The following is a 12,180-nucleotide window of genomic DNA, read 5'->3' as shown; positions in this document are numbered from 1 at the left end:
TTTGTTATAAGAAATTCATTTTAAATCTCATATGCATGTTGTTGTTGTTATTGTTTTTGATGGTGATGATGATGATGATGATGATGATGATGATGATGATGATGATGACGATGATAATGACGATGATGATGATGATGTTAGAGACGTTTTCCTGTGTCGATTGGTCTTTTACATATATAAGGGTTATCTTGAAGATGTGAGGATTCTTGAAACCAGAATGTTTGGTTTGAGCGGACTTAAATGATATGCTGTATATTTCTCATGTCCGTCGAAACTTTCTGTCCTTTAGTTAAAAAATGTTTAGTGTGCAGTAGTGTAAAGAAAGTGTTTTAGGAGAAAGGGAGCACAGGTCAGTGTAGTAATTAGCTGGGAAGATGAAGAATCAGGGGCACCCAACGTCAATTTTCGGAAAATATCTGTTCGGAAGACGATTTGAGATCTAGAATTTTCGGAACGTTTGTTGTAAAATTTCTTGTACGCCTGCCTCTCCTAGGATTTTCGAACATCTGAAAAATGGTATAATTGCCCATTTTTAACGGATTTTTACCCTAAAAAGGTCACCTAGAATTCTCGGGAGCCCTTTTTCTGGCTGAAATTTTCGAAAAGGTAAGTTTTGATCCCTATAATTTTCGGATCACTAGACTTTCAGCTAGGAAATCCGAACAGATGAAAAATTTTTAGTGGATGAAAATATGCCTATATCTACCGTTTAAATACTAAAATACGTTTAACTACGCTATGTTTAAGTGGTTTTGAACTGTATTCTCGTTGGGTGCCCCTGAAGAATTACATTGCTGTGAACACTGTCAACACCCGTTTTGGGAACCTCTCCTGGGACCCGCGAGTTAGTGTGCAGTCTTCAATGGCGAGAATCCTTAATACAAGCGGGTTGCGAGTGAAATGTTCTTAGAAAACATTTGCATTCCGTGAGAGAGGTAATATGTGTTTACATTGAGCGTGTTAAGGGGTTTAAGCGTAAGTCAGGCATTAATATGAAATTATTACTCTGTATTGCTCAGTAAACAAGCAGGGGTATTTTGCTAAACAGGACTGCGAGTTTATTGAACTTGGTTTTAAAAGTCTTCTTTTTATATCTCTTCATTTTTTTCCAATAATCACTGATTGATTTGCAAGTGATTTTTTCAAAGACCATGGACCTAAGCGCTTTCCATGTATCATTAGCTTTCAACTGCGCGCAATTGGTATTTTTTAAATTTTCTTTCAGTTTCTTTTTATGCACCGACATATCAATCTGCTGATGATATAGAATGTCGGGTTACTGTTTTATGTTGATTTACTGCTTTGAAAAGAGACGACCGAGAAAACATGCAGTTCCCTGTTTTTTTTTTTTTCTTTTTTTTTCTCACGGCCCCGATCCTCGAGACACTGGGTAATTGAAGCAAGGAATTTGTGGTTTGCTTACGAGAATTAAGAATTTTATTGAACTCTAACTTTTGTGACTTTTAATCTACATTTCTCGATAACGGCTGGGATTGGATGAATCTGAACCACTTTGTGTTTTTAATGTGCGCTGGCGCTTGTTATTCGTGACAAAATCTGACCGGCTTAATGGAGGCAAACCCTAGCGTAAGTCGACTGCAAAGGAAATAGAATCTGCCCTACTAAGGGAGGGGTTTGTGAAGGTGAGAAACGACGCCAAAACAACAGTCAGCCGGAAGCAAGGTCTGAAAGTCGTGGCTGTCTTAAAGTGGAGAACAGTATCCGGCGTTATATTTTTGTATTCGTTACCGTTACTGCGGCGATGGGGCTTCCAATGCTTATCCTCGGAAATCAATGCCGCAACGCTGAGAAGCAGCAGCAATTAAAAAGGGTGGTTACAAACACATTCATAACGACGGTTTAGGGTACAAAAGGAGAGGAGTCGCTAGCCTATGTAGTAGTCGCCAGTTTTGTATTTTGTTGCCAGAGTAGGGAGAAGTAACTTTTGATACTCACTTCCGCGTGTAAGGTTAGCCGAGTTATGTCGACATCATGCAGCATGTGTGCAAGAAGGGTAGGACTGGTGCAATTCATAGAATATGATTGCTGTTCGTAGTCTTTATGTTTTTAATTCATTTCAAATGTCATTTACATGTTGTTGTCGATTGGTCTTTTACATATATAAGAGTCAAAGTACAATGCTTCTTGTTTGGGACCAACTCTAAACTCAAGGGAGGCAAAGGTTAGCGAAAATCGACTGCAAAGGAAATAGAATCTCCGTCTTTGACATTGTGATGCCAAGCTTCAGCTAACAAATCAACTTGCACAAAGGGACCCAAGTGGGTGGGTAAGATGATCTTCAAGTTGAGCACTTGATCTCCCCCACATCACTTGTACTGGAAAACGCCGATCGAGGGATTTTATAAAGGTTAGAAACAACGCCAAAACAACAGACCCCCCTCACAACAGTTCGTGTTACTTATGGCGGAGTGTGTCGCATCATTCGTCATTATCAAACCCACGGCACATATTTTCCTCTTAGTCGAGGAGGACGAAAAAATCCTTCTAAACTTTCAGACAACGTTCTAGAATCCATAGAATTGTTCAAATTGATGAAACCTAGCATGTTTGGAGGGGAAATACGCGAAAGGTTGTTGAACGATGGCGTGTGCGATGGAAGAAACTTACCGGCTTTATCTACTGTAAACAGGGGAATAAAGATCAAGCTCTGCAGAATAAATAAATAAATACTCGATAAAACAGAGGTTACATCCGTCGCTTTTTCTTATTTCCACGAGTATCAAGCTTTCCATCTCTAATTTGAAGATCTTTTCCTGGAATTCTACATTTCAACGAAATCTCCCTAGTTCCAATGTGATCTTCGCTACACCACTCAAAGTAGCGCGTTTATTAGAAGACTCGGATCATGTGTTCAGTTTACTGGTCACGCGTGACGGAGAATCGCTGTAACTGTTTCTTCCTCTCTCTGGGAGGATAAGGGAGGACAACACCGCGGCCCCGGCGGACAATGGTGGTGGATGTCTAATTTGCGTTGGATTCTCCGACGGGTAATTGAGTCGATGTGTAGCAGAGACAAAATATTTGCCGTCTTAGCTGGTTCTTAGATTCTTCTTCTTTTTGTGTACCGACCTCTTGAGCCCTTGTACCTTGTTTGCAAAGTCTCCAAATCAGTAAAATGCTGAATGTGACGGTTATGAATTTTAAGCGCAGTCATTCGGAACAATACTTCCGGGTTGACAAACATGTCTCCTCTGTTCTGTTTCAACTTATTTCAAAGACGTTTATTCAAGCTGCTTTCATTTCTAGCCTAAATGCAAGGAACAAGACTGTTTACTGTCGTTAAAGAATCGCATGCAGCGTGTAACTAATTGGGAGAATCACGATGAAGAACTTATTAAAAGCCGTGGTGACCGAGGAAACTCATGGTTAGCCATTCGTGCACCACACGCATAGTCTTCAGTGACCATTATCGACCGACTACGGCATTTTACTTTACAACGGGCTAAACTTTTACCGTCGCAGAAGGCCATGGTGGACCATTGGTTGATGCCTCAATGCTATGACAAATCAGGATGAGATTAGGAATTTCTAAAATGTTTCGACAAAGACGAATAAGTACCAAGTTTGTGTAAATATACATTTGTGTGACGCTAGTTTAAATTTCCTTATGAGTTAGCAAGGGTGTCATAAAATATTATCGGCACATGATCTCTTTATTCTTCTGTAGCAACAGAGGCCGTTGCTGTGCTAGGACATACAATAACTTGAGAGTATGACGTAGATAGAGAAAGAAAAATTACTGTCAACTCTGAACTGAGGTTTGATAAAGTTATTGAGAGAAAAGTGATCGTGAACATCTTGGTAGTATTTTTGCGTGTTTGCTACTAAATGAAAAAAAGCATTAAACTGCTGTTGCCTGGTCTGTATCCTTCTGATTATTGCTGAATTATAACTATTGACTGTACACTTATTACAATAGCTACCTGTAATGAGCAGATGGCTGGAGATTTCTTAGTGTGCGTGACAAATGTTTAGGAAGGGCCAAATTTCCTAATCCCCTTAGCTTCCCTTTCGGACGCTTGCTAGTATAGGCGGTCAAAGCATTGCTATGTGCGACATTTGTTTTCCCCATCTCTTTTCAAGGATGAGAGAAAAGATATGGGAATGCGAGGTTCGTTGCAACGTCTTGGTGTAATATGAGACATGAGCATGAGCATGATATGAGCATGAGACGCAGTGTTTCATCAACTGCAAACACCGAGAAGAGGGTTGAAAATACGACGCGCAGCGGAGTATTTTTGACGAACTTCTAGGTAATTCATCTGGTGATGAAACACTGTGTCGAATGCTTGATATTACTTCTCGAACAAAATGATTTTAGAAGGAGAAATTTAGGATGCAAAAATGACCAGTTTTCATTTCCCTTTTTAAACACTCATTAAACATTAATTTCTTTTGTATTTTCTTTATGAATTATTAATGAGTTTGAGAAGGTTGTCTGATACCCTGTCGTGACTGACATTTGTCTTCGTAGATCAACAAATAGCTCATTAGAAGTACACCTAGTAATTACATACTCGACGCCATTCTCGGGCGGGTGAAAACCTTCCAAGCAAGTAGCCATTCAGAATTGTATTGCGCGAAACGGTCACATGGTACAAAAACACCTTGCTAGAGGGCAAACAACGCAATGGCACCTTGAAAAAAAATTATAATAGCTTTTTGAATGATGGTATATCTTTGTTTATCTTTTTCCACTGAGTCTAGCCTGTGAGCAAGCTCTCCGGGGCGCTCTGGCGGTGAGGCGGGAAAAGGAAGGAGAGCTTGCAACTACGTCTTCTGGAATTTGAATATCTGCATCGAAAAAATCGATGCGAAATGCTGATTGGCGGAGATGACATTAGTAATGACGTTATTACCCTTGGCACGTGTTTTTTCAATGTTTGTTTACGTTCGCGCTTGTTTCCGCTTCACGCTGATTGGCGGAAAGCTGACAGCTCAGTCGACGAGGAGCCACAGGGGAATTGGAGGTGCAATTCAAATTTCAGATGCGTAGTTGCAAGCTCTCCTTCCTTTTCCCGCCGCACCGCCAGAGCGCCCCGGAGAGCTTGCTCGCAGGCTTCACTGAGTCGTTTGTCATTCTGCAAGGAATTTTTGTTCCATGTGACCGTTTCGTGCAAAGGACCTATTGGACCACAAGTTCGCGTTTCTATGAGTCACGCGCCAAGTTGACCATAGGAAATAGAACGAGTGGCCAAATTCTTTTGTTACAAACCAGTTAGAATGCTACCCTCGATTACCTAAACATTTTTGATGCGAACAGTTGAAAACAAGACTTTGTTTACCCAACTTGAATTCACGAAAACGTGCTTTGTTTGTCCCAAATAAACTACTTAATCTTTACTTCTTATCGTTAAAAAAAGTTAATTCTGTATTATTTTTGTGACCCTTCTTTCTAAGAGAATCATTAATTAGCAAGCTTCTTTTTATTTAGAACCATGACAAAAACGATGCACTGTAATACGCCACTTAAGAAACGATGAGGGGACTGGGGTTGGAATGTGTCCCGCAATTGCTTCTGGGATCGTTATTATGGACGCGCCGGTCTGCTATTGGCCAATTTTGTCGGTCCCCAGTAACAGTCCCAGAGGTCTTTGCGAAAGTTAACTCGTCCCAGTTTCCTTCTGGTTCCTTAACTGGCGAATTGACCTTCTGTATTTCTGTTTCAGTTGACTGGTCTCCCAATGGAATGTACCTTGCATCCGCCAGCTTTGATGCAACTGTATGTATCTGGGACAAGACCAGTGGAGGTATAAACCAAACTATGCTATTTCTTTGCTTTGTTTTCCACATCTCTTTACGTTTTGTAGTGAGAAAGGAATTATTCGAACGGAGGGGGAAGACATGCTCGGCTTCTTGGGGTAGAAGAAAGAATCAAAGGAGTGGACTGGGGGCGAAAATGTCCATGGGTCAATCTGATAATAAGAGCTCCATAAGTACAAGTATTCTTGTAACTGGAAAGTTGCTAACTCTTGAGAAAACCATTCTTTAATGTCCACGGAAAGCTAGTTTATATCAACAAATGTCAGCGCTTGAAAGTAAGGGAGTGTTTCAGTGAAGGCAGGAGTATAGGCGATTTCCCAGTAACCAACGAAATTCCTCTTTACGCACAAAAAGGATTATTTTTGTGGTCGTAAGTTATTATCATATCTTTTGAGAACAAACTTTTTGGAAAATACCCGGTGCTAGAAAGTGACGTGACACTGTTATACTTGCCTGTTATCTGGAAGGGAGGAACGCTTGACGAGGCCTGTATTGAATCTGCTATGCTCTGCTGATTCGGTTTGTGTACAAGGTTTCCGTTTTTTGTAGGAACACGTCGCTCAGACTCGGAGCTGTTGGTTGTCTACTATTTCATTACTCGGGCTTACCGGTGAAATACCATTCGGGAATCGCTTTTACCGTTCGATTTACAGAGAAACGTCTGCCAAGAGAGAAGTTAGTGTAAGAGATAAGTTTCAAGAAATGGAACATGAATTTCCGTACATGTTGTACATTGTTGTACATGTTGTACATACATGTTGTACATTCCAACGAGGAAAAAGGCACTACCTGTAAAGACGTTCCCTATGTTTGGGTAATTTCCGGTACCATTTACCTTCCAAACTGATTTTCCGAAACCCTCTTTGTCGATGGTAAACAACCACTATTTGGACTAAACGAACTGAGAATATGTCGCATTTCAGAGTTTGAATGCAACGCAACACTTGAAGGACATGAAAATGAAGTGAAGTCTGTGGCATATTCACCGTCAGGATCACTGATTGCAACTTGTGGAAGAGACAAGAGCGTCTGGGTATGGGAAGGTAGGCTGTTAATCAAATGAATTCCCTTTAAGAGGAAAAACTAGGTCACAATTATAGGTGGTTCTGTTTATTTTTCTTTTTTGATTGTGAACTCTATACCTGTAGAACCCAAATCGGCAAAGAAAAGGTCTCAGTAGCTTTTTACTTGTGCGGCAAAATGCATAAGCATACGAGTAGATACATGTTTGTCTTAAGGGGATATTCTAGTCCCCTGGCTTACCTTTGCCCTACTTGCTAAGAAACCGCCGTGTTGTTAATAGATTAAATGTTGTCATCGATCAGCTGCAGTTTCTGGACGAGTAGCCTCATGCAACAATTAGACACTTTAGAAACGAGAAGGAAACTGGGCCGAGTTGACTTTGCAAAGACCCCTGGGACTGTTATTAGTGACAGGGACAAAAATCGGCCGGCGCGTCCCTAGTAACGATCCCAGAAACAATTGCGGGACGCATTTCGGCCCCAGTTCCCTTTTCGTTTCTAAAGTGACGAATAGATGTTAAATACGTCATATGAAGAAGAGGTTGTTTCCTTGCCCTCCTTGTGTGGATGAAGAATGAGCTAACACAGTTTTCACCGCAAATTGGAAGATATATCTAAGACTTCCGTTACCATACGTTGGTAAACAGTCAATTCCAATGCCCGCAAGTCTCCAGTAACATTTCATTCTTTTGAGTGTTTTTCTTCAAATGTTTTACAGTGCAGGAAGATGATGAATATGAATGTGCAAGTGTTCTTCATAGTCATTCACAAGACGTAAAGAGGGTCACGTGGCATCCACACAAAGAGGTCTGTACAAAGCTTTGTGCGAGCTGATCTAGACATAAAACGTTGCCGGCAGAGTTTACACGAAGAACCTTGAAAATCCTTGGGCATTAACAACCCGCTCGAAGAACATTTGAATTAACTGCCCCCGATTAGTGCGAATATATCTTGTCCCCAGAGCCGAAAGTTTGAATTTTTCTTGGACTGGTTTTATAAGAGAAACTTCTCTGAGGCCCTCTTGTCCTTCTTGTAAACTTGATAACGATGTCCCCGTTAACTGTTCCTTGCCTTGCAAGGATAATTTGTACATGCAGCCACGTACAACACTCTTTTTTCTCTTATCCTAACATAACCACATCACAATAAACATAACGTTTCTTACTGTAAGGTATCCAATGGGTGCAAAAACTGTTATGTTGTAGTTGAAATTTCCATTTAGACGGTACAGCCTACACAGAACGCGTGCACATCACACCAGGGATTTTTAGACGTTATCTTCTCATTCTTTCACCAAAACTAAGGTTGCGTTCGATTGATCGTATTTCGGAATAAGAATACGGAACGTTTTGTTGCAAAACTCTTGTACCGTCCTTTTTGGGCCATTTAAACGCTATAATCAACAAATATCTTATTTCAAGCAGATTTCTTAGTTATTGTTAAGCAGTGAACGCCAAAATGAATGATTTCAAGAGTTTCTTTCATTAATTTATTCTTATTCCGGGATGCTGTTAATCGAACACGCCCTAAATTCGGCCATGACCGTGTAGTATCTTTTTGAAGTTTCCATGTACTTAGCCAGGCTAAACACAAAACCAAATCACCACCTTAGTAGTATAGGGCGCACCGGTAAGTACGATCTTTTAACTTGGAGTCTCATTATTGTTTGGTGGAATAAATTAACGCCAATGATGTCACGGCCTATGTTCTTAAAAACAAAATCATGCTACAGCTGAAGAAAACATCTTCACAAACATGTGGAGGTTATTGTTATTAGAATAATGTAACTGTGCCTGCAAGTCACCACCTTAGTAGTATAGGGTGCAGCAGTAAGCCCCATCTTTTAAGTTGGAATAAATTAACGACATTTTCACGGAGTATTTTCTTTAAAACAAAATCAAGCTAGAGCAGGATGAAAAGTCCTCGCAAACATTTGTGGTGGTTAGTGTTAGTAGAATAGTTTGCCTGCGTCCTCCTTAATACTATTTGCACGGAAAGAAATACAACTTGCATAACTAGGTTGCCGGTCAACGACAAAGGAGTTGAAGCGAACCATACCCCTAAAATGAAGTATCCTACCTCGCTCTGATGAGCCTGTCAAGAAACATTCCAGCTTTATTGGAGGAGTACCCGTTGCGTGCTATACTACTCTCTTTCATCCTTAAAAGGAAACTTCAACAGCAAAGCTTTGTTTATGTTTTTAATATTCAAGCGCAGCCTGGTACTTAGGCGTTTTGTTGACCGTGCGAAGCCGGAAACTGACGCCGCGTTGTCATTGAAGGCGTTGGGTGAGAGTGTGAGAGTATAGACATCACCGCTCACGTTGGGATTCCAGGATTAATCTTGTCGAAAACGCTAAAACGTATTAAAACAGGATGGTGTGAAAGGAATGGCCACCGCAGGCAGATGTAACCGTACGGCAACAATCGTTCAGGGAGAGTGCTCTATAGTTATGAATTATTAGTTTAGCATAACTGTTTAGTGTTTCTGATCTCTGTGTAGAATTTGTCAGTGAAAAGCTCCTAGCAAAGAAGCAGCATGTGACTAGTTTGATATTCCATTCTGATTCCACTAAAGACTGCATATGAAAGTTAAATCATAAGAATGTCTTTATTCGTCTTGTAAGTTTTTGTGATGAGTATTCCCTTATCCTGATTTCAGATTTTAGCATCGTGCAGCTACGATGATACAATAAAACTTTACAAAGAAGATGACGATGACTGGTAAGTTATTTCTTTACTGATGATATTTTCGGAGAGATTTAATTGTCACAACGCGTACAGGATAAGCCCAAGCATGTTGCGTTTCACATATAGTAAACAGACTCGGTCAAATCTGTCTTAATTAATTGACCACCCTTGAGAAATGGCCAACGTAATGTCCTCTTAATAGAGAAGAGAAGTGATGACGTCACAATAACTAAATTGGTGAAATTATGAGATTGGTCGGCATATTCAGAAAGAACAAGATAAAAAAAGCCCCCTTCCCAAAAGATCAGCCTGTTGGTGCAACTTTATGTTCCGACGACTCCATATAAATCCTTCTAAAATTGGACTGGATCGTAAACGCTACGTTTTAATTAAGGTACATCTTGACAAAGTGACCGTTAAGTATAGGCGAAGACAATAAAAAGTGCATGAGTGTGAAATATAAAATTACCATCCTTCATTCTTTCACCAATAAAAAATGACTTGTTCGGACCATGGTTTTGACAGTAATTATGGGAAGTGTTTTTCGGGACGTTAGTAAGTCAGCACATAACAAAGGGTGGTCTCGTGATACAGGTGTGACTGTATCTTCAATTTACTGAATTGTCCCAGTGTCCCCGCAAATATATGTTTGAACATTTGACATCATTTCCGTGATTCAAGTGAGGGTTGTCAAGAGAAAGTTCTTGTTAATAGGCCACTTACGAGTTCCAAAAACCCTCACTTTCAAAATGAGGCTAATTACACAACCTTTCTTGTGAAAATGAGTTTTATTTGCATGAGAATGAAAAATGATTTCCATGTCAAAGGCTGAGCACTTACCCTCGTTTTGAAACAGAGGCCCCGGGGAACTAGAAAATGGCCTATTATTAAGCATGAGGTCTGAGGTTTGATGATAGTGACGATGATGGCTACGAGGGTATAGTAAAGGGCATTGATAACGTAACGTTGTGTGTTCTTTTAATTTGCAGGTCTTGTTTTGATACTTTAGAAGGTCACGAGTCTACAGTGTGGGCTATTAGTTTTGACAAAACTGGTGACAGAATGGGTTGGTACCACTAGAGCCCAAGATATTACTTGGTCAGCGTATTTTTAACAATTATTCCTCGACCCCGATTGGGCTCTGAGTCAATAGCCCATGAGGCCGAAGGCCGAATGGGCTATTGACTCAGAGGCCATGAGGGCGAGAGGAATAATTTTTTTAGTAAAATCCAACTAGCTGGTCAAAAATATCGAGAATAAAATAATTTTGGCTAGTTAAAGCTAGACTTTAATCCTTTTTTGCCGCCACAGGCTATAACATATAGCCTAGTAGTAGCTCAACCAATCAGAACGCAGCATTGATAATAGACCACTAGCTGGATTTTACTAATAAGAATTATACTGTACCATGACAAATGAGGTTGCTGTTGGTTATCGCAGTCGCATGTTTTGGTATGTGAAATATTGCATCGCAATTACTGTGATTAAATTTATTTCCACCTTTCTTTGAAGGGATAACAACAGCTTATGACAAATTGATTCTTTTTTTTCTTTTCCTGCAATTGATGAACAAACAACAGCTGTCACTCAATCTAGCTTTGGGGTTCATCATGTAGATTTTCATTTTGTTTTTAAGTTAAACATCGTTATAAGTCAGTTCTCTCAAAAAAAAGAGTACATATGTTTAAGCTAAAAGCGTTTGTACTCTTTTTTTTCGCACTTAACCCAAATCACATGTAGTCCAACGCCCTAACTATGGTTTTTGTTATTGTTTGATGTAATAAAAAGGAAATTAAGTCCTTAGGTGAAAATTCCTTGAATGTTATATTAAGGACAAATATATTATATTTCAACATATTTTTGTTCACCGCTCATTTATTGTAACAATCTGACCAAGAAGGAACCGGATAGGCAGGATAGGATCCGCATTTTAACCTTTTTGGCTAATTATTTCCTTTTCCTTTTTTTTTTCAGTTTCGTGTAGTGATGATAAAACTCTAAGAATATGGCAGTGTTATGAACCTGGAAATGAAGAAGGTATTTGTTTAACTCTAGTACAGGACGTGGTTGTATTGAGCGCATAAGTGCGAATTCGCTTCAACCGTTTCCGGCTTTTTCTGCAGAAGAATTCCTCGTGCTCTCCCACCCTTGCGTCCAATTCCCTATAATATTTAAACCGCCATCGGCCGTGTTATTCTTGATTCCGTGCAAAAAAACTCTTTCGGAACAACGGGAATTGTTGCAGAAAATTCGCTCTTAGTGTCAAGTTGCGTTGTACAAACACTGCAACCACTTCGTAGCCAAAATAGAACGTTTGGGATTCACATCAGCAAAAGAGCTATGATGTAAAGTTCAATGAGTTTCCTTCTCTCTTTCTACCCATATGTCTCATTACTTTTACTACTAACGATGACATTTTCTGCCAGTGTTTACATTGAATAAAGGTGTGCCAACCCACGGAAGTGACCCGAAATGGAAGACAGTCTGCGTCTTATCTGGCTATCACGACCGAACCGTTTATGATGTTCACTGGTGAGTTGTAATCAAACTTACTTTTCATATTCTTTATTCAGTCTGTGGCCCGCTGTTCTGTTAACCTCATAGTTACAACCAAAAAACTATTGTTTCCACGGTTTGAATGTGCATTCTATTCATATTTTTAAGGACTCATAGCAAGGTGAATC

General features: G+C 39.9%; 1 protein-coding gene across 1 annotated transcript in view; it reads left to right on the top strand.

Moving 5' to 3' along the window:
• LOC140937144 (probable cytosolic iron-sulfur protein assembly protein CIAO1 homolog) overlaps window positions 1–12,180 on the top strand; it is a 29,896-nt gene that overhangs the window by 15,484 nt on the left and 2,232 nt on the right. The window contains exons 4-10 of the mRNA XM_073386677.1: window positions 5,691–5,771; window positions 6,708–6,827; window positions 7,525–7,613; window positions 9,468–9,529; window positions 10,486–10,562; window positions 11,471–11,533; window positions 11,941–12,028. Of these exons, the coding sequence (XP_073242778.1) occupies window positions 5,691–5,771; window positions 6,708–6,827; window positions 7,525–7,613; window positions 9,468–9,529; window positions 10,486–10,562; window positions 11,471–11,533; window positions 11,941–12,028 (580 nt within the window). The remainder of the gene's footprint in view (window positions 1–5,690; window positions 5,772–6,707; window positions 6,828–7,524; window positions 7,614–9,467; window positions 9,530–10,485; window positions 10,563–11,470; window positions 11,534–11,940; window positions 12,029–12,180) is intronic.

The sequence above is a fragment of the Porites lutea genome, chromosome 5 (genome assembly GCF_958299795.1).
Source record: "Porites lutea chromosome 5, jaPorLute2.1, whole genome shotgun sequence".
In the NCBI taxonomy this organism is placed as follows: Eukaryota; Metazoa; Cnidaria; class Anthozoa; order Scleractinia; family Poritidae; genus Porites; species Porites lutea.
Note: the sequence above shows the minus strand (reverse complement) of the source record. Positions and strands in the feature narration are given on the sequence as shown.